Raw genomic sequence first — 24,698 nt, forward strand, 5'->3', positions numbered from 1 at the left:
AAACTCACATCATGACAAGAGACACCACAACACTGCATAAAGAGAGACCTAATACAACTACACAGCATGGCAGCAACACATGACAACACAGCATGGTAGCAACACAACATGGCAGCAGCACAAAACATGGTACAAACATCACCCAATCCAAAAAACCCTTGAGGAACCCTATTTTCTTAGTGTGTGACAGTGTGGTCGTTCGGGTAATTGGGCTGTGACAGATTAGGTTACATCTCACATGTGAGATGCATCATGAAAATAGTTCACGCATGCTGAATGGGGATATCAACAGCAGCCTAGTCATACCTAATTTAGGATATGCAGTTTGCATGGCGATGTATCTAATCTCATTTCCAGACACTTCCGCCCAAATGCGCGAATAGTCTAGTGGACCAAGGCGTCAAACTTGGCCTTCATTAGCCAAAACAGAAAGATTTCGAGAAACTCCAGACGCATAGGCATTGATTTGGTCGGCTTAATCCACCAACCAATCATCTCTCAAATATACTAAGAGCAAAAACAGCTGCCTAGGATGTAGCATAATACAGTGTGGATTTAGGTCGACATCATCCTTTCTTAGTGCTAGGTGGATTCCCGTGGAGGCTGGTTGGATGTGCTATAGGAGGACAGGCTCATTGTAATGGCTGGAATGGAATGGTATCAAACATGGAAACCACATGTTTGACTCTGTTCCATTAATTCCATTCCAGCCATTCCAATGAGCCTGTCCTATAGCTCCTCCCACCAGCCTCCACTGGTGGATTCCCAATCCCATTCAAATCCTTTTATTTATTCGCTTTTTCAGTCTTATTGTCCGCAGCCCTTGTAGTGGAGAAGAACATTTCCTACACATGTCAAGAGGGTACAAACACACTTGAAGCACCATTTGGAGCAATGGATCCCCATTGTGATCAGAGCTGGACCACTGGCAAAAAGGTAATCTATTATCTATGTGGTCATGACAAGATACATTGTGAAGTCAGACATTTTTATTAGCACTATTATTTACATATAACCATTGATGGTATCATCATCAACAGTATGCAGAGGGTTAGGAGCCATGTCAATTGACCTAGATAGTTTATGTGTATGTATTGATATGTAGGCTACATGTGCCTTTTTAAAAATGTATGTAGTTCTGGCCTTGAGCTGTTCTTCTCTAATGATGTTCTGTATTATGTCATTCTGTATTATGTTTCATGTTTTGTGTGGACCCCAGGAAGAGTAGCTGCTGCTTTTGCAACAGCTAATGGGGATCCTATTAAAATACAACAAAAAAACAACAATTGAGACATGACGTGAAAGATTATTTTCTTACTGCAGCCCATTGCCTACTACAAAAATGGCAAAGGTGAATGCAGGTTTCCATGCAAGCACGTGTTCTCTGGCAAAGTCATCCTCCGTGAATGTTCCGATGTCATATTAACTACTGGTTGCACCACCAAAGTAGGTCAACTTATACAATTCACCTTCCTCTCCTCTGTTACTGCCTGCCAAGTGTCAACCTGTTTCTTTCTCTTTCACAGGATGGGGTATATGAAGAGACCAGGCTACACTTCTCAGGTATGGTTGCTCCTGATGTATAACACAACAAACTATTGATATTCATATAAAGCGTTGTTGTCATCATATTGCTCTTTTTGCTCCATTAGTGATAACCAGACCAACTGTCTCTATGACAACCACTAACACTGCAAACAAGCAATTCTATGGTAAAGTATGTTTAAAAAAATAATGGATTACATTTTGATTGCACAAATAAGTGGCACTGTTATCAAAATATACATTACTAGCGGTAAATCATTGCAAAGTAATATTTTGATTTAATTCCCCCCCTCCTACAAAGCAAATAGCCTATGTACAATGCCTTTGGAAAGTATTCAGACCCCTTGACTTTTTCCACATTCTGTTACGTTACTGCCTTATTAAAATTAAAAATTAAAAAATCCCCCTCATCAATCTACACACAATAAATACCCCATAATGACGAAGCAAAAACAGGTTAGAAATGTTTGCTAATTTATATATATATAAAAAATTGAAATATAACATTTACATAAGTATTCAAACCCTTTACTCAGTACTTTGTTGAAGCACCTTTGGCAGCGATTACAGCATCGACTCTTTTTGGGTATAACGCTACAAACTTGGCACACCTGTATTTGGGGAGTTTCTCCCATTCTTCTCTGCAGATCCGCTCAAGCTCTGTCAGGTTGTATGGGGAGCTTTGCTGCACAGCTATTTACAGGTCTCTCCAGAGATGTTCGATCGGGTTCAAGTTCGTGGTCTGGCTGGGCCACTCAAGGACATTCAGAGACTTGTCCTGAAGCCACTCCTGCATTGTCTTGGCTGTGTGCTTTGGGTCATTGTCCTGTTTGAAGGTGAACCTTCGCCCCCGTCTGAGGTCCTGAGATCTCTGGAGCAGGTTTTCATCAAGGATCTCGCAGTACTTTGCTCCGTTCATCTTTCCCTTGATCCTGACTAGTCTCCCTATCAGGAATCAAGGTAAGACCCAGATACAGACTGTCGAAGTAACAATGTTTATTGTGGCAACAGGGGCAGGCAAAGACAGGTCAAGGCAGGCAGGGGTCGAAAATCCAGGGTAAGGCAAAGGTACAGGACGGCAGGCGGACTCAGGGGATTATAGGAAAGATGGGCGACAACTGGAGAGGGGTGGAGACAAGCACAAGGACAGGTGAAACAGATCAGGGCCTGACACTCCCAGTCCCTGTGCTGAAAGCATACTCACAGCATGATGCTGCCACCACCATGCTTCACCGTAGGGATGGTGCCAGGTTTCCACAAGACTTGATGCTTGGCATTCAGGCCAAAGAGTTCAACCTTGGTTTCATCGGACCAGAGAATCTTGTTTCTCAAGGTCTGAGAGTCTTTAGGTGCCTTTTGGCAAACTCCAAGCAGGCTGTCATGTGCCTTTTACTGAGGAGTGGCTTCTGTCTGGCCACTACCACAAAGATCTTATTGGTGGAGTGCTACAGAGACGGTTGTCCTTCTGGAAGGTTCTCCCATCTCCACAGAGGAACTCTGTCAGAGTGACCATCGGGTTCTTGGTCACCTCCCTGACCAAGAGCCTTCTCCCTCAATTGCTCAGTTTGGCCGGGCAGCCAGCTCTAGGAAGAGTCTTGCCGGTTCCAAACGTCTTCCGTTTAAGAATGATGGAGGCCACTGTGTTCTTGGGGACCTTCAATGCTGCAAACATTTTTTGGTACCCTTCCTCAGATCTGTGCCTTGACACAATCCTGTCTCAGAGCTCTACGGAATTCCTTCAAAGATTCCTTCAACCTCATCGCTTGTTTTTTTCTCTGACATGCACTGTCGACTGTGGGACCTTAAATAGACAGCTGTGTGCCTTTCCAAATCATGTCCAATCAATTGAATTTACTACAGGTGGACTCCAAGTTGTAGAAACATCTTAAGGATGATCAATGGAAACAGGATGCACCTGAGCTCAATTTCGAGTCTCATAGGGTCTGAATAGGGTCTGAATACTTATGTAAATAAGGTATTTCTGTTTTTTATTTGTAATAAATTTGCTAAAATTTCAAAAAAACTGTTTTCGCTTTGTCATTATGGGGTATTGTGTGAAGATTGTTGAAAAATATATATATATTTAAATGATTTTAGAATAAGGCTTGTAACATAACTAAATATGGAAAACTCAAGGGGCGTGAATATTTTCCGAACACACTGTATAGGTTATCAACTCAGGCGCATTTAAAAAACTTGTTGGGGGCTACTGTGTTTTTTTGTAGGCACTTGCTCTCTGGACCGATACAAAAGTCAGCTCGGCTACTTGTGTCGCTGGCACATGTTTCGTTAGGCCTAAACCATGTTATCCATATCTGTTAAAACAGTAGCCTACAATAGAAAATGAATTTTGTGATGCATCATTTTGTGCCTTGCTTTGTTTGACCTCATTATTTCAAAGGATTTGAGGCTTGGTTTAAGAATTGAGGAAAACAGGACAACTGGTCATGAGACTATGCTGTTGAAGATTTTACGCACGGGCCTTCCATAGACTATAAGCGCAGCAGCGCACTTGCAGTTGATAGGATACTTACTGTACCTTGGATACCGCAGATTGCTGTCTTCATGTTGCGTTAAAACCTGTTATGGCTGCAGCCCGACGCCGGTACACCTATGACAACATCCAGCTCAAGTGCAGGGCGCGAAATTCAAAATCTATTTTTTTTTAAATATTTAACTTTCACACATTAACAAGTCCAATACAGCATTTGAAAGATAAACATCTTGTCAATCCAGCCAACATGTCCGATTTTTTTAAATGTTTTACAGAGAAAACACCACATATATTTATGTTAGCTCACCACCAAATAAAAAAGAGGACAGACATTTTTCACAGCACAAGTAGGATGCAAGTAGCATGCACAAGCCAACCTAACTAACCTAGAACCAACCTAAATAACCTAGAAAAAACTACCTCAGATGACAGTCCTATAACATGTTACACAATAAATCTATGTTTTGTTCAAAAAATGTGCATATTTTAGCTATAAATCAGTTTTACATTACTGCTACCATCATAGCTACAGTCAGAAATCGCACGGGAGTAGCCAGAGAAAATACAGACACCAACGTCAACTACTAATTACACATCATAAAACATTTCAGAAAAATATATGGTGGATAGCTAATGAAAGACAAAGATCTTGTGAATAGAGCCAATATTTCCGATTTTTGAAGTGTTTTACAGCGAAAACACAATATATCGTTATATTAGCTTACTACAATAGCTAGCACACAGCAGCATTGATTCTAGTCAAACGGTAGCGATAGCACAGTTCGACAGATATATGAAAAAGCATCCCAAATTGGGTCCTTATCTTTGTTGATCTTCCATCAGAATGTTCTCCAAGGGGTCCTTTGTTCAGAACCGTCTTTATTTGGATCCAGAACGAACGATTTCCCTCTTGAATTAGCAAGCACACTGGCCGTGCGGTGCTAACCTCTCCGTCTTGACAAAATTCTTGCGTCGCATCACGTCTAAAGTCCAGAATAAATTTCAATAATATAATTAAACTATATTGAAAAAACATACTTTAGGATGATATTGTGACATGTATCAAATAAAATCGAAGCCGGAGATCATATTCACCTTTAACGAGGGTTTTCCAGGAGCCGAGTCCAGGTCCTACTTCGCGCCCAGAAAAAAAAATAAAGTGCGCAACTCTCACTCTAAGAGGTTGTGTTCAATCCCAGGACGAGATAATCAAGTCATTTCTGCTCTCACTTCCGCATGACACCCAGGGGAAGGCGTATGACGTGTTTCTACAGTCCTAAGTGACATGCCCTTTTATAGACAAGCTCTTGAAGAGAGACATCGATTTTGGAAATCTCACTTCCGGATAGGAAATGGGCTGTAAAAAGAGTTCTGTTCCACTTAGAGAAATAATTCAAACGGTTTTAGAAACTAGAGACTGTTTTCTATCCAATAGTAATAATAATATGCATATTGTACGAGCAAAAATTGAGTAAGAGGCCGTTTGAAAATGGGCACATATTTTCCAGTTTTTCAATACGCCCCCTGCAGCCATAACAAGTTATTAATATTGTGACGCATAATTGCCATGTAAATTTGGAATGTCCAGTCCGTAGCCGTGAGACACTCTGTTTGGACACGGCCGAGGTGGCAGCCTGACGCACTGTACGCACCTTATGACTCACTTCCTCATCACTGTCATCTTCTCTTGGGCGTACTCTTAGTGGCCTCTTATTGTTATACCCACTGAGTAGCTGGACCCGCGCGTGTATAGGCCTAGGCTTTGCCTTGGCAGCAAAATGACGTCATAATGGCATCGACATGATGCAATAGTAACCGTGCCATTCGAAACCAGTGTTGTGTTTGATACCACCTAAAGCGAGACCAATTCAAAACCAAGACCGGAGCAACTTGAGTCCGAGTCAAGACCAAGACCAGAGGTGGGGCTAGATCAAGTCAAGACCGAGACCAGGAGGGGGGTTAGGGGTCCGAAACCAAGTCAAGACCTGAAAAACGCGAGACCAGTTCAAGACCATTAATTAATTGTGTCAAATCTCCACCATAATAAGAGTTCAAATTGTCCAGTATTGCTGTGTTGATATGTCAGATATGTATTCTTTAGACATTCAGAATGGTAGGAATTTTAAAAATCATGCTGACGGCAAATAGAGAGCCACTCTGCAAATTATCACGAATTTCCCCCAGTTTCCCCTTACTAATAATAGTAATAGTAATAGTACTCTTCCCCACCAGCGAATCAATTCTGACGAGCGCGAAAATATTTGAGGATAATTTTCTGAGAAAGTAAAGGACAGTAATGTTATGAGTAAAGTAGGAAGCCCTGGTTTCAATAGGCAATAAGATATTAATGTGTCATGAAATGAGTGTGGATATTTGGCCTGGCGAAACGGAGCTGATAATTATACGTTTTTCACTCCGCTGGTGCAATTCAAGAAATGATTAGTCCTCACTGTCCGTAGACAGAATCAAGACCAATGAAAAATGTATCTAACACCGAGTCAAGACCGAGACACTCAATACAGATGTAGGATCTTAATTTGATCACTCATTTGTTGCTGAGAATTCACCTGCACAGCAGGAAATGAAAACTTGTGTATTCAAGGTTTTAAAAGTTTTCTAAATGTTGTAATTTCCAGACTTGATTTGCCCTAACGAAGAATTTATCATCCCTTACAAAAATATACATTAATTATAATCCACATAATAATTCACATTTCCTGTTGCTGCAGGATTATTTTACTGCTGAAGCAAACTGGCCTCGAGACCAGACTCAAGTAGTTCCAAACACAAAAAACGGGATTATAAACAAAAATACAAAACACAGCAGAATATAAAGTGGACAATATCATGTGGGACAACAACGCACATCTTTTGAGCTTAAAATGAAGAAAATTGGCACACAATTGTAGGAGGAGACCCTCCTGCAGTTTAGAATCCGTAGCGTATTACAGTATAGATAACTGCATATTATCAGAGCTCTATTCGTATCAAAATAAGTTTTGATTTTGAAATACACAAAATAACTTATTATTTAACAACTGTCTTCTTCTGTTTATATTTTAGTACTTGGGGCATTCCTGATTCTTTCGGTCTCTATGATCATACAATTTGTACTGTAGATGTGGTCTGAGGGGCTTCTCCCATTGTTGGTCCTAGATTGTTGGTCCCCAAAGAACCCAGATTACATCCTTTATCCTGCCAATGAAGAACAGTTGTGCATTTGTAGTGTTTGGGACACACTACACAAACTAACATCAAAGTTGAGCCAATAATATTATAGACATCTATCTACTCAGGACCTTTATTGCTTTTTGAAGGAAGAATATGGCTTCCGCCACCAATCTCCAGACTCTAATTGCATGTTTTAGTCTCATTGCTGTCTTCTATGCACTTTTTTACCTTTTGTTTCAATACTCTGCTAACTAAGTTTACATGTAGGATGGGTGAAGTCAACATCATGTAGTTTCACCTAAGAGAGGAAGAAAGAAAGCCAGTGTTTTTTGACTGAACACAAAATTAAACAGGAAATGTGTTGCTGCTGACCACTGCCTCATGTTGTGCCATGTAGACAGTGTTATTTATTACATATATTTATGACGCTATTTATTACCTATTAATTCTAAAAAGCACAAATTACCAAAGTATGAATGTACAATTAGCTAGAAAAACAAGCTGTGAAATGCTCAAAACGGCAGTACTTCAATATGCCTTGGGACCAATGTCAAATTGTATGTGTTTTTATGTCCCATCAAATTAAGGAATTTATTTTGCAAGATTTTAAGAATATATATTTTAAGTAGTGTCCGTTTTTAAAATAATATCCACTTTGCCTTGGACCATTTTGTATTGGTACAAATATAGCTACACCTACTGACCCCTAGATCAGACAATAAGCTTAGAGACAAGTGACTCAATGAAATGGATAGATTTCACCAGGTATATTTCAGAGAGATGTACTGTAAAATAGTGTTTAACACTTGGTATTAATAATACTTATTACCTGCCCCCAGTCCATACAACCAATTACTTTTATATTAACTGACAACCATCATTTTACACACATTAAGAGGAGCCCTTTTGAACACGAGCAGCGTTAAACAAGTGACTCAATAGTTTATTTTCTTGTCCGTTGATGTCATGTATGTGTACTTTCGTAGCATAGTTGTACACCATAATGTTTTGCATGCTTTTGATGAGACTATCACCCATGTTCATGTTCTGCTCATTTTCTAATCTGTCCTGTGATGTGGTGGTGATGCATAAAAAAAAAAATGTTTACAAACATTGTGACGCTTTTCTATCAGCGTTCTGATTTCCAACATATGTACACAAAAGTACAAATGTTAAGAACACGTGTAATATAGTTGAGTTTACAGGGCTATGTTTCCGCCTTGTAATGTGTTGGGATGATTCTCAATGAAGATTGACAATGACAAAAATATCAGTTAAGAGGTGATAGGAGTTGAACATCCTGTTCATGTGAAAGTTATTATTCATGCAAAATAAATAATGACATAAATCTATTTAATAAATCAAAACCTCCATCCAATGAATATAGCCAATTCATTTAATCGACAGACATTTTGTGCTGTCCTACAAATCATTGGCAGATTATCTAACTCTATAAATTCCAGATACAATACATACTGTATAACAAATGTCAATGTATTATTTTTAATATGAAATAATATCAAATAGTACGTTTTTATTTTATTTTATATTGATCAATGTTATCTTGTCTGTGAACATCTGTAAATGGTAAAAGAAACGGAGTTCTTTCGATTAACCCGAATAACATGAGATGACTGAAAGAGACCACATTCTCAGAAAGACACTCAAACTGTGGCGACAAAAAAAGTGAGGACTCATCTTAAGAAAAGTAAGACAGAATTTATCTAAAACAGTGATATTTCAGAACACACAGTACATGTACTTGCGATACTTTACAAAATTATTTACATAACTTTTTATTTTCAATGTATGCGCAGCATTGTTGATCATATCAAAAACAAAACCTGACTGGTAGCCAGAGACACCTGCAAGTTTAATTTTCTGCCAATTTCTTTTAGCCAGTTTCTCAAGCCCCTTTACTTATGGTTTGCTTGGAGGAAGACAATTTAATTTTTAGTTTTAGCATAAAAAATTCATAAGGATTGTTTTGGCCTAGAAAAAAAAGTGATCAATTATGCCTAAACATTAGAGTTCATTGGGAGCCTTCATCTCCCTGTGCAGAGTCCAGCGTGTCCCACCAAACCCTTTCAACACTGGTGAGCCTCATTGAAAAATGCTCGGATGAATTCCATTTCAATACCAGTCATTACAGGAATTGAATTAGCTATGAAATTCAAAAAGATCAACGCTGTACACATTGGTCATTTCCCAGTTCAAAACTCAATGTCAACTTCAATTCCTGGTATGGCTGAGATGTGAATGGAATTAACCCCAACGTTGCCATGGAGCGACCGTCCAACATGACCCCTCATCGTGGACCATTCCTTCACCCCTTCCTGAAGCTCCTTGTTGGGGTTAGATCTTGGGGCTTAGATCGCGGGGTCCCTTCACTAGGCCCTGCTCCTTGCGCATCACAGGCGCGTGAATGCTGCAGTCCCGTGCCTCACAGAAGCCGGGCACTCCTGCGTTTCCCGCCATGCCAGGCTGGCCTAAAGCGCCTGTGAAACCACGGGGCCCTCTAGGACCTGCCATACCGGTTTTTGGCTCGGCTGGGTGACCTGGCAGCCCTGTGAAAAAAATAAAACAATTGGAGGTCGCGTCTTAACAGTTCTCTTGAAAAAGAAGACTTCCTGCTAACATAAATGTTGAATAAGAACCACACAATCCCTTTTGAAGTGAATCTGGAAGTGAGTTACAGATACTTTCCAACAATTCTAAGACAAGCAATTTTGAGGTAGACCTGAGAGTTTCACACCAGTGGAAACAGTGTCCTACCTCTGAGGCCTTGATGCCCATCGTGTCCTGGCAGACCTTTACCAGGCTCACCCCCCTTTCCTTTCAGACCTTTTGTACCTGTGGAGTAAAACAGAGAGCCTGTGAGTGAACTCTGAAGCTAACACTACAAATGTGCTCCACTAATTTTCACTTGAAATGAGCCTTTGTGATCAGGAGTTTTGTTTACCAGTTATCAAGTTTGGTTGAACTAAGACAATTGGAGTACATACCTCTTTCCCCCTCTGCCCCCTTCTGACCATCCACTCCTGTGTCCCCTTGGATGCCCCTGCCTCCTTTGACTCCAGCTTTGCCCGCTTTACCCTGAGAGAGAGAGAGGTCAACAGAACTTATTATCATTTGGAATAAAGGCTTTCCTTAGTAGATAGGGGTTGGTTTGGGGGCTGTGTGACTCACGGGTTTGCCTGAGTCTCCAGTTGGTCCCCTGGTTCCGGGCGGCCCAATGAGTGTGCGGTTGTTGATGGGGCAGCCTTGGGAACACTTGGCCCGGATGGAAGCTGCATACTGGGAGATCTGGGCTGTCACCACTCCTTTACACAGCTGCAATACCTGCTCATCTGTCAGCCCAGGGCCCTGAGGTCAAAAAGCAGGCAATCAATCAACCAAGCAACTAAACAATCGATCAATCAATCATTCAGTAAAAGTTATTGCTAGATATGGGTCAATGTAAAATAAGGGGGAGACCCTTCCTCCAGGCAGACTGGAGTTAGCTCCTGATACGCACAGGGGCACCTGGCACTCCTTTAGGTCCAGAGCCACCTTTGACGCCCAGGTCACCGCCTGGACCTGGCTCTCCTCTGGAGCCTGGGATGCCGGGGGGTCCATTTCGTCCAACAATGCCATCAGGGCCGATGGTACCTCTCTCCCCTTGCTGCCATTCAGGGATGAGGGGAAGGAGGGAGACAGAGAGAGGGGGGACACTGTTCAGTCACTGAGTGCAGAAAGCCACGATTTAAACTCAATTATCTCAATACTTCTACCTAATAAAATCATTTAATTCTCAATACTTCTACCGAATCAAATCATTTAACTCTCAATACCTCTACCTAATTAAATCATTCAATTCTCAATACTTCTACCTAATCAAATCAATTAATTCTCAATACTTCTACCTAATCAAATAATTTACTTCTCAATACTTCTACCTAATTAAAACAGTTATACTAGGATTTTATAATGTAACAGGAACTCAACACTGTACAGTATGTGCTGTTGTGTCTGCTGTCATCTAGGAACAACCTATTGTGTCAGTATTGTGGTTTTTATGTGACATAGAATGAGTTAGGGTGAAAAAAACTCATACATTCACAGAATGAAGTATACAAACCTGTCCTTTGTCACCATGTGCTCCAAAACTTCCCTGTTTGGAAAGAGGAACAGAAACATTTTTAGTAAGATCAAAATCAGTCCCACTACATCAATGGAAACAGGAAGTAGACACATGAGTGACGTCGCCTCGGCATTGTCACATGATTACCTTGTCTCCTTTCCCTCCCTTCACTCCAGTTCTTCCAACCCCACCCTGAGGAAGGAACAATCAGCACATGAGATGAGTCAGTAAGATGCCATGGCAATGATAGGACTGCTTATTACAGCTTATCAGTCACAAAGGAAAGACCCAAACATAAACAGTAGATGACCAATACACATCCACTTTCACTTACTGGTGTGTGTGTGTGTGTGTGCGTGTGTGTGTGTGTGTGTGTGTGTGTGTGTGTGTGTGTGTGTGTGTGTGTGTGTGTGTGTGTGTTTGATTAACTGTGAGAAACTGTGAGAGACTGGTAATTTAGCAGTCTGATGGGGAACGTAAATAAAAGGTTACCTTCTCACCATCAGGACCTGTCTCCCCTTTGGCTCCCTAGAAACAAAGCATGAAATCAACAAATACATAATCATCAAAGTGATGATAATTGTAGTGGTAATGAAAATGTTTGAGTAATGACATATACACACAGGCTGAGCCTGCAGGCCTTTAGGTCCTGGTTTCCCTGGAACTCCTGCATCTCCTCTCTCTCCTTGAGGCCCCTATAATATGAAATATATATAGGTAAACTGCTGCAAATACTGTACACACACACTTTAGAATGAGAACCTTTGTTCAAAAATAGGAATTTTGTTGAATTTCCAATGACAGATCATTCTTAATTGTCTAAACTTATAACAAGATACACGGTACTATTGTCATAACATCTCTGACAGTTAAGCTGGGTTTTTTAACTAAAAACAGAATGACCATCTGTGTTTTTACCTGACACTGAAACCTTTTCAGGGACTTTACCAACAGATCTCCTGTTTTCAGGGACTTTACTAACATATCTGTTACCTTCCTGTTTTGACTGTCAACAATATCACATAGCTATTTGTCCACCCACACAAAACCCTCAAGCAACATGGAATTTAAATCTAATTAACAACAACACTGAGGGGAATTTACTGAGGAATGTGGAAGTGATCTGTAGTCTACTGTGCACATGTGATTGAGATTAGAGCACCTCATGTAGTGGTTATAATTAAATAGTAAGGCCCGAGGAGGTGTGGTATATGGCCAATATACCACGCCAAGGACTGTTCATAAGCACAACGCAACACGGAGTGCCTGGACACAGCCCTTAGCCGTGATATATTGGCAATATACCACAAACCCCGAGGTGCCTTATTGCTATTATAAACTTGTTTCCAACGTAATTAGAGAAGTAAAAATAAATGTTTTGTCATACCCATGGTATACGGTCTCATATACCACGGCTGTCAAACAATCAGCATTCAGAGCTCGAACCACCCAGTTTATAAAGCCTGTCTTACCCCAGCTCCTACTCTCCCAAGAGGTCCCCTCACACCACGATCCCCTCTCGCACCCTAAGAGGGAAGACCGGCCATTATTCACAAAGTATTCATATTAAAAGTATTAAAAGTACATGTCCACTTTTAGTTTATTTAGTAAATATTTACTTAACTCTTATTTTCTTAAAACTGCATTGTTCGTTAAGGGCTTGTAAGTAAGCATTTCACGGTAAGGTCTACCTGTTGTATTCGGCGCATGTGCCAAATAACATTTGATTTGAATAAATGTACTGTACAATATAACAAATTACATCCATGTCATAACAGCAGAACAGGTCAACTAGACATGTTTGGATTATATATCTCAGCCATTGTGATGATGTCATCCTGATACCCAGCATGCAATTCTCCTTCACTTTACCTTTTGTCCAAACTCTCCAGGAAAGCCGATCACCCCAGGAACTCCAAGAGGACCCTGGAAAATAAACAGTAAATGTAGTTTGTTAGGAGAAATCCCATCAACAGATTCCTTATCTATTTATTACTAATTTAGTGGTTATCATACTGATACTCACATCCTCTCCAGGCTCCCCATCACTGCCTGGCATGCCCCCTGGGCCTTGGTCACCCTGAGAGAGAGGAATGAAAGAGATATAAAGAAAACAGAAATTGGAAGAGAAGAGAGCAAGGGAGACATTGCTACTACAGTATCAATCTAATCTCCCACGCAGAGGACGTGCTATAGTTATGGCCAAAAGTGTTTAACAGCCACATGACTCACGAAATCAACAATAGCAAAACCTTCAGTGAAAATAACAGTATGCAGTTTAGGGAAAACACCCATAAACACACAGACATTTTGGGGGAACCAGAGTAGTTTCTGTGAAGAGTAAGGGCCAATTACTTTTGAAAGCAACCACAGTACTTTCTGTGAAAACAACACTACTCCTCTCCCCCTAAACATACCTTGTGACCGGTCTCTCCTCTGCCTCCTGGCTCTCCAGGATACCCCTATAAAACACAGAAAGAAAAAGCATGTTAGTAAAATTATTGGTCTCCCTCCATGTAGGGAATAGCATAGTCTTCGTAGAGAAGGACAAACAAGAGGTCCAAATGGTATTTTTTGTATTTGGTATTTTTATTAGGATCCACATTAGCTGTTGCAAAGCAGCAGCTACTCTTCCTGGGGTCCACATGAAACATGAAACATAATACAGAATGACATAATACAGAACATCATTAGACAAGGACAGAACTACATACATTTTTAAAAAGGCACACGTAGCCTACATATCAATGCATACACATAAACTATCTAGGTCAAATAGTGGAGAGGCATTGTGCCACGAGGTGTTGCTTTATCTGTTTTTTGAAACCAGGTTTGCTGTTTATTAGAGCAATATGAGATGGAAGGAAGTTCCATGCAATAAGGGCTCTATATAATACTGTACGTTTTCTTGAATTTGTTCTGGATTTGGGGATTATGAAAAGACCTGGTGGCATGTCTGGTGGGATAAGTGTGTGTGTGTGTGTGAGAGCTGTGTGTAAGTTGACTATGCAAACAATTTGGTATTTTCAACACATTAATGTTTCTTATAAAAAGAAGAAGCGATGCAGTCAGTCTCTCCTCAACTCTTAGCCAAGAGAGACTGGCATGCATAGTATTTATATCATCCCTCTGATTACAATTAAGAGCAAGACGTGCCGCTCTGTTCTGGGCCAGCTGCAGCTTAACTAGGTATTTCCTTGCAGCACTGGACTACACTACTGGACAATAATCAAGATTAGACAAAACTAGAGCCTGCAGAACTTGCTTTCTGGAGTGTGGTGTCAAAAAAGCAGAGCATCTCTTTATTCCGGCTAGACCTCTACCCATCTTTGCAACCATTGAATCTATATGTTTTGACCATGACAGTTTACAATATAAGGTAACGACAAGTAATTTAGTCTCCTCAACTTGTTCAACAGCCACACCATTCATTACCAGATTCAGCTAAGGTCTAGCACTTAAGGAATGATTTGTATCAAATACAATGCTCTTAGTTTTAGAGATGTTCAGCACCAGTTTATTACTGGCCACCCAATTCCAGAGAGATGAATGGTGTGACGGATAGACAGACATCCATCTTACATTATAGCCCATCTCCCCATGGTCTCCTGAGAATCCAGGTGCTCCAATCTGACCCTGTGGAAGAGAAAGGATGAGATGGAAGACATTTTAGACAGGGGAAATGGAAGTTGAAGTCATAAGATAAAAATAAAATAAAAAATTGTTATTCAACCACGGTTTAATTAACCATGGTCACAAAGTGAGGTTGAAAGGCACTACCTTTTCCCCTTCTGTTCCCTCAGGACCCTGATTCCCTTCTGCTCCAGTTGATCCCTGAGAAGAAAGGTTGGGGGAAAAAATGTCTCAACATGGCCAGAACAAATAACAATAATTTGTATGTTGTTTATATGTTAAATGGAAATGATCACATCACATAGCCTGTTTGAGGCTTTCACATCATACGGTCTTGTATTGCTTCTAATGAGAGCTGTGTAAGGAGCTGAATGCAGAATTGATTTGAGCATGTTGAGAAGACAGTGTGTGCTGAGTTGTGGTAGCAACTCTGAGTGGTGGCAACAATTGTGATTGGATAGTGTTGAGTTGTGGTGGCCACCATGTTTACCTTGATACCTCCAGTTCCATCAGGCCCACCAGGCCCTGCCTCACCAACTGGACCCTAGAAAAAGACAAAGAACTAAACACATGAGTAGGGCCAGACAGAAACATGCTGGGGATTTTGTACCAAATTTCCTTACACTCATTTGAGGAAGCACTTTATTTTACACTACAGAAATGACCAGGTAGTGGATTTCCTTAGAAAACCCATGGTACAATGGTAATTACACAATAATAACCTATGGATTGTTTATTTGTTTATTTGAGATGAATTGAAAAAAATCTCTGATATCAAACCAAATATGGTACCTACAAAACATAACAGCTGCATTGTGTCAATACTCACAGTCTCACCCGTTACCCCGACTCCGCCGCGTGGCCCCTCCATACCGATGTCACCCTGTTGAGGATAAGGAACACACTCAGGCATAGAGACAGTTTCAAATTGTCATTGAAGATTTATTTTGGTGTAATTAGCTGATATTTGTGATGGAATAGTGGTATTCTATGATGTCATGCTGGTACTCTGTGATATCTCTGTGGTACAGTGGTGGTCTATAATGTCATACCTTTTTGCAGGTTTTACCTGATGGATGTGGTAAAGAAGTCAATGAAATGCAAACCATTCCAAATGACCATATTGGCACACATTCATCAACTCTGATCCAACAAAGTGGATATTCGTAACAGGGTCAATGTGGTTACTTAGATGCGATTTCGATATATTTGTCTGTTTTCTCTGTATAACATTTACACGTTGTCCTTTTTCAGGTTTAGAAGTGACTGCTAAATGCTAACTTCCGTTCGTATAAGCTGGCTAGCATAGCTAGCATACTGAAATCGGTGGTGGTAGTCAAAGTCGTTTTTAACTGTAATACAGTTGATTGACATAAACATGTGTTGGGGTTGACAACCATAAAACCATTATACGCCAATTTTTACCTCACCATAGTGTGAAATACACATATAAACAATAGGTTAAATGTAGGATATTTTTGCTACGGGCAATGAGAAGTTTCAGGATCTTTCCCCCGCGGCCCTTTCTCCCACTCGTTTCCATGGCAAATCCATTGTTTTGGTCAGGTTCGATTGACCTCAATACTGCATCTATGAGGATTCAAACTGAATTGTGTGGTGTCAGAGTGGTTCTCTGTTATGTCATACTAGCGATCTGTGGTGTCTTATGATGCTTTCAAGACAACTCAGAATCTCAGAAACTCTGAGTTAAAATGTAACTATGTTTTTTGCGTAGCGCTTCCTGTTGGTCAATTCTGATATTTTCCAAGTGGAAAACTCAGACCTCATCTTTCTACAACAAGTTTTTAAGAGTTTCTGAGTTCCAAGTTGTCTTGACCAGCAATACTGGTTCTCTGTAATGTCACACTGGTAGTCAGTGATGTCATTTTGGAATTCCTTGATGTCATACTGGTTCCATGTGATATCATATTGGTTCTCGGGGGTATAACAGGGGTTTTATGTGATGTCATGCTGTTTCTTGTAGGTTTAAACTTTAGTCAAACATTATGGTGGCTTTGGCTGTTATTAGTGAACATTCAAATAAGATTTTGTGAAGGGCCACATTGTTTTTGATATGGGGTTATAATGGCTTTTTAGGTAGAGGGTGATTTTGTTTGATGTGATACATATTTTGTAGGATGCCGGTCTGGTTTTGAGGAAGGGTCTTTACCTTCAGTCCTAGCACCCCATTCTCACCTGGATCGCCAGGAAGACCAGGCAAGCCCTGTAGGAGAGAGAAAGAATGAGAGACAAGGTGCAAAAGAATGGAATAAAGTATAGACCAAGAGAGAGAATGAGAAAGGGTGATCATAGTTGTTGAAGCTCAGCCAGTCACCTCAACTACACAACAGTGCCACTCTCCAGTTCTGAATAATAAAGAGATCACCATCTACTGGCCATAATCAATATAGAAAAAGTTACATTGCTTGTGCCATGTTGCAGAATTTAGACCAGAGCATAGAAACAGATCAGAGCAAAACAATGAAAGAGAGATACATTACATCTGTGATATCCTCTAGAGGCCTCTTACTTACCTGGGCTCCAGAGAAACCAGAGGCACCGTCCTCCCCATCAGGCCCGGATTCACCCTGTAGAGATGGCAAAAGTCAATATAGCTGTTGAGTCAAGTTCAAGTGTAATGTTGATGCCAGACTTTGTAGTTACAAACATTCCTCCCAGGGAGATACTGTTTCTCTTTTGAGGTTGTGGCAAGCGTGTTTGCCGTGGGGTTGGGAAACCTGGGTTCAAGCCTCGCTTAGGGAGATGGATAGTGTCTAAGGCTGCTTTGGGTATTTGTGTGAGGTCTTTTATTTCACTTTTTTGACTTCCTCACCTCAGGCCCTGTGTCTCCTCCTCTTCCTAGAACTCCTTTGAATCCTTTGTACCCCTGAACACAACACACAGGAACAATATCAACAGCATTCCTCCAATAGGGATATGACCAGTGATTCATTGATTAAGCACAATGGAGGGTGTAATTTGGCATGCACTATGAATTTGATATAGTGATTATACAGCAATTAACACTCACCTCCCGTCCTTGAGCCCCAGGGAAGCCATCTTTACCTTGCAGTCCTCTGGCTCCCTAGTTGGACAGACAGATAGACAGACAGACAGAGACACACAGACAGACTGATATTTTGTTTAGTCCAGAAAGCAGAAGGATACCACAGGATGGTGGTGGATGGGGTGAGCTACCCCCACACAATGCAAATCACTTATGGACCCAGTGAATGCTATATAAATGCCATTTAATCAGTATTAATCAGCAAAGTACATGCATGTTTGCTGTTTATAAGGTTCTAAATTCCATTTGCATGGCGTTGAGCGTTAGGTTAGAGCCTTCGTCCTACCTTGGGCCCTGCAAACCCAGCGAACCCTGGTTCTCCTGGCTCACAGTTACAGTCTGTTGGCCCCTCCTCCCCCAGAGAAGCCTCCCCACCATCAGGGGCCTGGAGCGACTCTTCGTAGGGCTCCTGCTCGTATGGCACCTGCAGTTATAACATGATATCAACTTACATGACAGAACACAATGTTACATGACATGCCATTACTAAACATTACACATAACATACTTTCCCCCTTGACTTCGCCTCACCTGTGTGGTGGTGGTGTAGGGGTAGGAGTCCTCTGTGATCATGCTCACGCTGGTGGGGGCTGGTGCATAGGGGTCATATCCAGATGAGGGTTGCTGCTCCTCATAGCTGTGAGTGTGCTCCGGTGGGTATTCCTCTGCCAGCGAGGAATGTCGGGCGGTGGAGGGGTTTAAGTGAGGCAAGTGAGAGGGAAATGTTTGCATTCTACAGGTTAGTTCATGTCAAAGGAAGCATCATACCATAGAGTTTGTACTGTAGTAGTAGTTAGTGTCTGACTGTACACCTAGTGTACTTACACGGAGTGTACAAAACATTAAGAATACCTGCTCTTTCCATGACAGACTGACCAGGTGAAAGCTATGATCCCTTATTGATGTCACTTGTTAAATCCACTTAAATCAGTGTGGACAAAGGGGAGGAGACAGGTTAAAGAAGGATTTTTAAGCCTTGAGACAATTCAGACATGGATTGTGTATGTGTGCCATTCAGAGGGTGAATGAGCAAGACAAAATATTTTTGTGTCTTTGAACGGGGTATGGTAGTAGGTGCCAGGCGCACTGGTTTGTGCCAAGAACTACAACGCTGCTGGGTTTTTCACGCTCCACAGTTTCCCGTGTGTATTAAGAATGGTCCACCATCCAAAGGACATCCAGCCAACTTGACACAACTGTGGGAAGCATTAGAGTCAACATGGGCCAGCATCCCTCTGGAATGCTTTCGACCACTTGTCGATGACCTGAAGAATTGAGGCTGTTCTGAGGGCACTCAATATTAGGAAGGTGTTCCTAATGTTTTGTACACCCAGTGTATATTTTGGATCCAGGTGGGTATTAAAATACTTTATAATCTGACCACACCTCTGTCGATTTCCATCCAATGATGTATACAAACCCTGGATTGCTGATGCTATGTATTGGCCATTGAGAGGCTTTGAAGCCACAGGTCAGCCATATTGGCACTGCCCAGTAGGAGCAGTCCTCCATAGGAATTAATGGAATTCTACAGTATTTCAATTAAATGTTTCAAGGGCAAAATTACATGTATTTAAGTATTTTTGTGTTGCAGTGGGGACAGACTTTGTTCCCACCAGCAATTCACATTATTCATGAAAAATGATTTGGTTTGTTGATCCATATAAGCCATTTGGAGGAGGCATAAAGGGGTTCTGAAGGCTTGGACCAAACTCTGGCTTTTGACTAAGGGAAGGGACTTTGCTATGTTGTAGTTATTACCTGGTTGTGGGTATCCTGAATGCTCATAGTTGTCGACCAAGGAGCCCTCATAGGTGTGTTCATCACCTAATATGAAACAAAACAATAATTGAACAAGCCTGAAACAATAATTGAACAAGCCTGAAACCTCCCCAGTAAAATGATAGTCTGTTTACAAAACAAATTAGACTGTTATTAGATAGATAAACCAATGTAATGTTTGTACACAATTATCAAAAATGTTTCATTGTGGTGACATGAGAATATAAGTCTATACATTTTAACCACAATCTAGGTCAACTGAAATAAAATCAAGATATAACCTACTGTTTTTGCTTACCTCTAGAAATGTGGATAATTTGCAGTAGCTATTGTCGCGAAGGCTAATGGTGCTAACAGTGCACGTCAGGCAGCTCACCTGAGTGGTAACCAGAGTACTCGTCCTGCGCGTGGGAGGGGGGGATGCACAATAGGAGCATGAGCAGCGGCGAGATAACGGACACCTGTAGAAAAGGCGGGAAAAACAAAGCAAGGTTAAAACGACCATGTAGGCAGTAGCCTATTTCGCCGCCGCTATAAAGATAAACAAAAGCTAATGGTTGGAAGACCTACCTTTGTCGGAAGATGGAAGACCTCTCAGCTAAAAATTAATAGCCTGCATGCGCTCTTATTTCGTTACACTTTTAACTCCTTAAATGAATACATGTTTTGAGGACGAAAAATTAGGTGACTGTAGACGTCTAAGCTAATGGTCTAATGGATCACTAAGAACGTTTTATACCCAATTATCATAGCCCTTTTAAAATGCCAGCTATATCTTCCTCTGGTGTTGTTTACGCACATAACTCCTTCAACTAAAGACCCTGTTTTCTTGAACTAAAGACCCTGTTTTCTTGTCTAGGCATTCGAGACATGTATTAATTGCCCACTTGTAGGCTATGTAACATGTATGGATAATATTCAACATATATATCGTTTTGACTAATTTCTTGAAAAAACATCAGATTTCATATCAATCATAATATGACATCTGTAAGATCATAGGTCTATAGTCATATATCATATAGGCTTGCAGTAAGCCTAGGCTACAGTTGGAGTAGGCTAAAAGTCTACATTTAGGCCTACCTACTAGGCCTATGATGAATCTGCTAAATAAGAAAAATGCTAACTTTATTTTCATAAAACTGTATATACTGTATGACAAGCAGCAAGTGTGTGTATCCTACTTCGAAATGAATTCACAGAAAGCAACAATTTGTGGGGTTGTTGAAATAAAAATTGGGCTGCAAGGTGGCCTATCAGACCATCACTAGAAAAGGCTATATGTTATTAGGGGAGATGACCAAAGATGGTCTGTGGTTGGGTAGTGTAAGAAATTGTATTAGATACTGGTAACTTGTTTTAACAACTTCTCAACACTAGCTATACTTGACACAACATGCACCCATCCCCCACTATACCCCCACACTTTGTACCCTTATAATAACCACAGACCCACACACACTCCCCTCCCCCATGAATAGGCCCCTGTTAAAACAAACGCACATGCATTCTGCTCGAGGATGAGACTCTAAGACAGGGGTGTCAAACATACGGCCCGCGGGCCGGAACCGGCCCCCAAGGAGGTTCGATCAGGCCCGCAGGATAATTTGAAAGTGGAAAAAATGCATAAAAGACATGGAATTAATATTTTTAATTCGCTGCAATTCATGGATTATCCGCTAAGGGGCGCACTCTTTCCATCAGAGTAGAAGACAAGCCGCATCACTGAGACAGACTGAAAACAGCAGACGGTATCAATGCGCCATCTGCTGCTTGTTACGACGTTGTTAATACCTTGGTCTCTACCTCTCCGCTACACCCTCATTAGCCAAAATGTCGTTATCCAAACGGAGAAAAGTAGATAAGGAGTGTAGAATTTTCAAAGAAAAATGGACCACGTCCTATTTATTTACAGAGATGCACGGAAAACCTTCGTGCTTGGTGTGTTTGCAACAAGTTTCGGTATTGAAGGAATATAATATTCGACGCCACTACGAGACTCATCACAGCGAAAAATATGACGGCTTGCAATTAAAGTTTTGTGCCTTTGTACAATCAGTGGGATCAGTTGCAATGCATATTTGTGAATGATAAAAGTAAATTGCACATTTGTCTAAGGAAATATGAGGTGTTTCATGAAATGTTTTGTAAAAGGATAGTTCATTAAATTTCAATATTTTCCTAATGTTCTTGTGCTTCTTTACACCAAAACAAAGGAAAGACATGATATTTTGGTTATTTATAGCAGAGTATGGTATAATTTTAATGGTCCGGCCCACTTGACATCTCCCTAGGCCGTATGTGGCCCACGATGCGAAATGAGTTTGACACCCCTGCTCTAAGACAAAGAACTGTGTTAAGAGCCAATGGAACGTCGACATCAGGCCCGGACAGGACTACCCACGACCCAGATCGACCAATCGGAAGGCCAGACTACAAGATCAACCTACTTTACTTGTTGCATATATAACCAGCACAAACTGTTTAGAGCTCTCTTTTCCGACGATTCCATACGAGTCAGACAGAAGGGCCCGTGCTGCACGATTGCTAAGATATTTTTACCTGTGAATAAACTGCCTTATTATACAAATATCCACCTCGTCCTATGTCTCAACTTGATCTCCTGTCTCCAGTAAACGTTTTATCAACAGTAGTTGGCCAGAATATTTGGTAAATATTTGTTAAAAGACACACTGGAACATGTCACGAAGCCTACATTTCTGGTATTGAGCCATATGGCTAAATCATGTCCAAAAATAGAGTAGCTTCTTTTATTTTCCAGAGAGAAAATGGGCCAATAAACTGAAGTCACATCCTTGGATTAACAGCAGCCTATTGGATGTCACATGACATGAGACATGTGGGAGGAGATTCTGCAGGGATCAGCCATCCAGGTGATAGGTTTGTATTATGCTCTGTAGATTTAGGCAAGAGCTCATCTGTGCCTTGAACAAGATAGAGATGAGAAATACAGGCTCAAAAAGCTCTTTGTTAGGGTAAAACCACAGGGTGAGCCACAGCAGTTCTCAGGCCCTTCTCACATTCCAGGGCACTTTCTCTGTACTCTAAAGGCTCTCTTCATCCTACTCATCTGAGATGGTAAAAGGCATTTTCTCTGTTTGCTGTGATGTCAAGCAGCTGTCTGTCCACCATGAGTCCACCACTTTCCATCCATGCCATTTCCATCTTTTTATTCAAAACTCCAAAGAGGACATCAATAAAACACTTGTGCAGTAGTCTATAATGGACTCAAATAAATTATTAAAAGACAATGAATAAGAGCACCTAAGCAATAAATACATGTCAGTGTATACATGACAAATGGTACTCAATGATAACACAGATAATTTAGTCTGTTGAAATAAACCAATTGATTTGGAGTATTCCATTCATTACCTGGGCAAGTACCCAGAATGCTTTGCAATGTAGAGTTGACGCCATACGTCTGCCTGGTGGTGTAAATCGGTGATCACCACCGACCTCCAGGTCCCCTGGGACACTGAGGTGCAGTGTGGGATACAGACTGCTCACTTCCACTAACCTTAATCCTTCCATTTGAACAGTTAGTAGTCATGAAAAAGCTTCCTTACTTAGGCTAATTCTCCAATATAATCACTATTCATTGAATAGTAATACACTATCCACAAAGAATTGCTGCAAAAAATAAGAAAAGCAACTGCTTCCATCTGTATCCAGAGTGTAAACTGAGATCCTGAACTTCTTGAATGATGCAAATTTGATATTGTTAATTTATATTTATCTACCGTTAACAAATAAACATACATTTACCCAAACTGTCAAACAACAAAATCACCTCTCAAAGTTGTAAAGTTTTAAGCTTTGTCGGTTGACTTGCTGTTGTGTGCAGTGGAGTGCTCTGTAGGGTAAATAAAGTCAAATCGGCACATTTCTGAGAAACGTACAAACTAAAGTAATTACCTCCTAACTACCCTTAATTCAGAGGGAACACAAACACTGTTAGGGGCTGCATGTGACCCACTAGGCTAATCATCCTGAAAATAGGTCACATAGTATTTAATTTAAATGCCTATGTATATTTAGGTTTCTCTATGCTCACAACACACCAGCTAAATCAGTCCATGTCAAATACACTCTCACACAGTACCAAAAATAAACCCTCATTACCGTATCATTACACAACCAATAGTTAGATTAGGTTCCTCAATCCAGCATCACTAAGTACACCACCTGCGGACCAGAGAACCTAGGCCCAAGAACCACACTACACAATTGGACCAAACACAGCGTTCACATCCAGAACCTGGCGTAGCAACATCTCAGAAACCTTCTTAGACCATGATGCCTGCTCTGCTTGCTTACCTTCACCCTGGGGGCTCCCATGGTGCTGGTTATGTCTGTTTGGTTCTGTATAATCCACTGAGACCAGACCCTCACTCAACGTATTGGATAGTCCAGTTAAAAAATAAATAAAGACAGAAAAGCCCAGTTTATTTCCTCCCTGAACTGTGCTCTTTACAGCATTCTCACTCCCCACTCACGGCACTGGTTCCCCTTCCTCTCGCTCTCTCCCTTGCTCTCCCTCTCTCAGGGTTCCATAAGGTTCTCAGGCAGCCTCTTCTCCTTGACAGGGTGAGAAATACCTGAGTCTAACCCTAACCCCAAATACACACAGGGACAGAGACCAAGACAGGAGAGAGAGAAGAGAGGGATGAGAGAGTAAGGAGAATATAATAAATACAGAGAGAGGGAGGGTTTAAAATAGAGATGAGGAGACTAGTGCAGGGTACATTTTGTTGTGAGCATTTTAGTAGACTGACACAGTTCTGCAGGTCGCAAATACCCCAATGACTAAAAACATTCACACGTTGACATTTGGAGCTATGTTCAAGTAGTACAGTAAA

The 24,698-nt window shown here is 41.0% G+C and overlaps 1 protein-coding gene across 1 annotated transcript; it reads right to left on the reverse strand.

The window, feature by feature from the left end:
- Positions 1–8,909: 8,909 nt before the first annotated feature.
- On the reverse strand, positions 8,910–24,482 carry LOC139564648 (collagen alpha-2(IX) chain-like). Its single transcript, XM_071384360.1, has 26 exons — positions 24,157–24,482; positions 20,192–20,276; positions 19,795–19,860; positions 18,565–18,698; positions 18,320–18,457; positions 17,998–18,051; positions 17,800–17,853; positions 17,501–17,554; positions 17,137–17,190; positions 15,796–15,849; positions 15,457–15,510; positions 15,114–15,167; positions 14,916–14,969; positions 13,751–13,795; positions 13,360–13,413; positions 13,206–13,259; positions 12,806–12,859; positions 11,957–12,028; positions 11,826–11,861; positions 11,481–11,525; positions 11,331–11,363; positions 10,728–10,874; positions 10,400–10,576; positions 10,216–10,306; positions 9,986–10,063; positions 8,910–9,777 (listed from the first exon to the last, which is right to left on the reverse strand). Exons 1-26 carry the CDS (start codon positions 24,175–24,177, stop codon positions 9,566–9,568), a joined length of 1,974 nt encoding a protein of 657 aa, XP_071240461.1. The 5' UTR covers positions 24,178–24,482; the 3' UTR covers positions 8,910–9,565.
- Positions 24,483–24,698: the final 216 nt, after the last annotated feature.

This window comes from Salvelinus alpinus, chromosome 35 (genome assembly GCF_045679555.1).
Source record: "Salvelinus alpinus chromosome 35, SLU_Salpinus.1, whole genome shotgun sequence".
Taxonomy (NCBI): Eukaryota; Metazoa; Chordata; class Actinopteri; order Salmoniformes; family Salmonidae; genus Salvelinus; species Salvelinus alpinus.

Bases quoted from the DNA above. Each gene is read 5' to 3' on its own strand.
- LOC139564648 (XM_071384360.1), bottom strand. From the start codon at position 24,177: ATGGGAGCCCCCAGGGTGAAG. The intron at 17,854-17,997 runs GTGAGTGTTAAT...TGTTGTGTTCAG, and splicing joins CTGGGGCTCAAGGACGGGAG to GGGTACAAAGGATTCAAAGG. The intron at 15,168-15,456 runs GTAAACATGGTG...CTTTCTTCTCAG, and splicing joins ATGGAACTGGAGGTATCAAG to GGATCAACTGGAGCAGAAGG.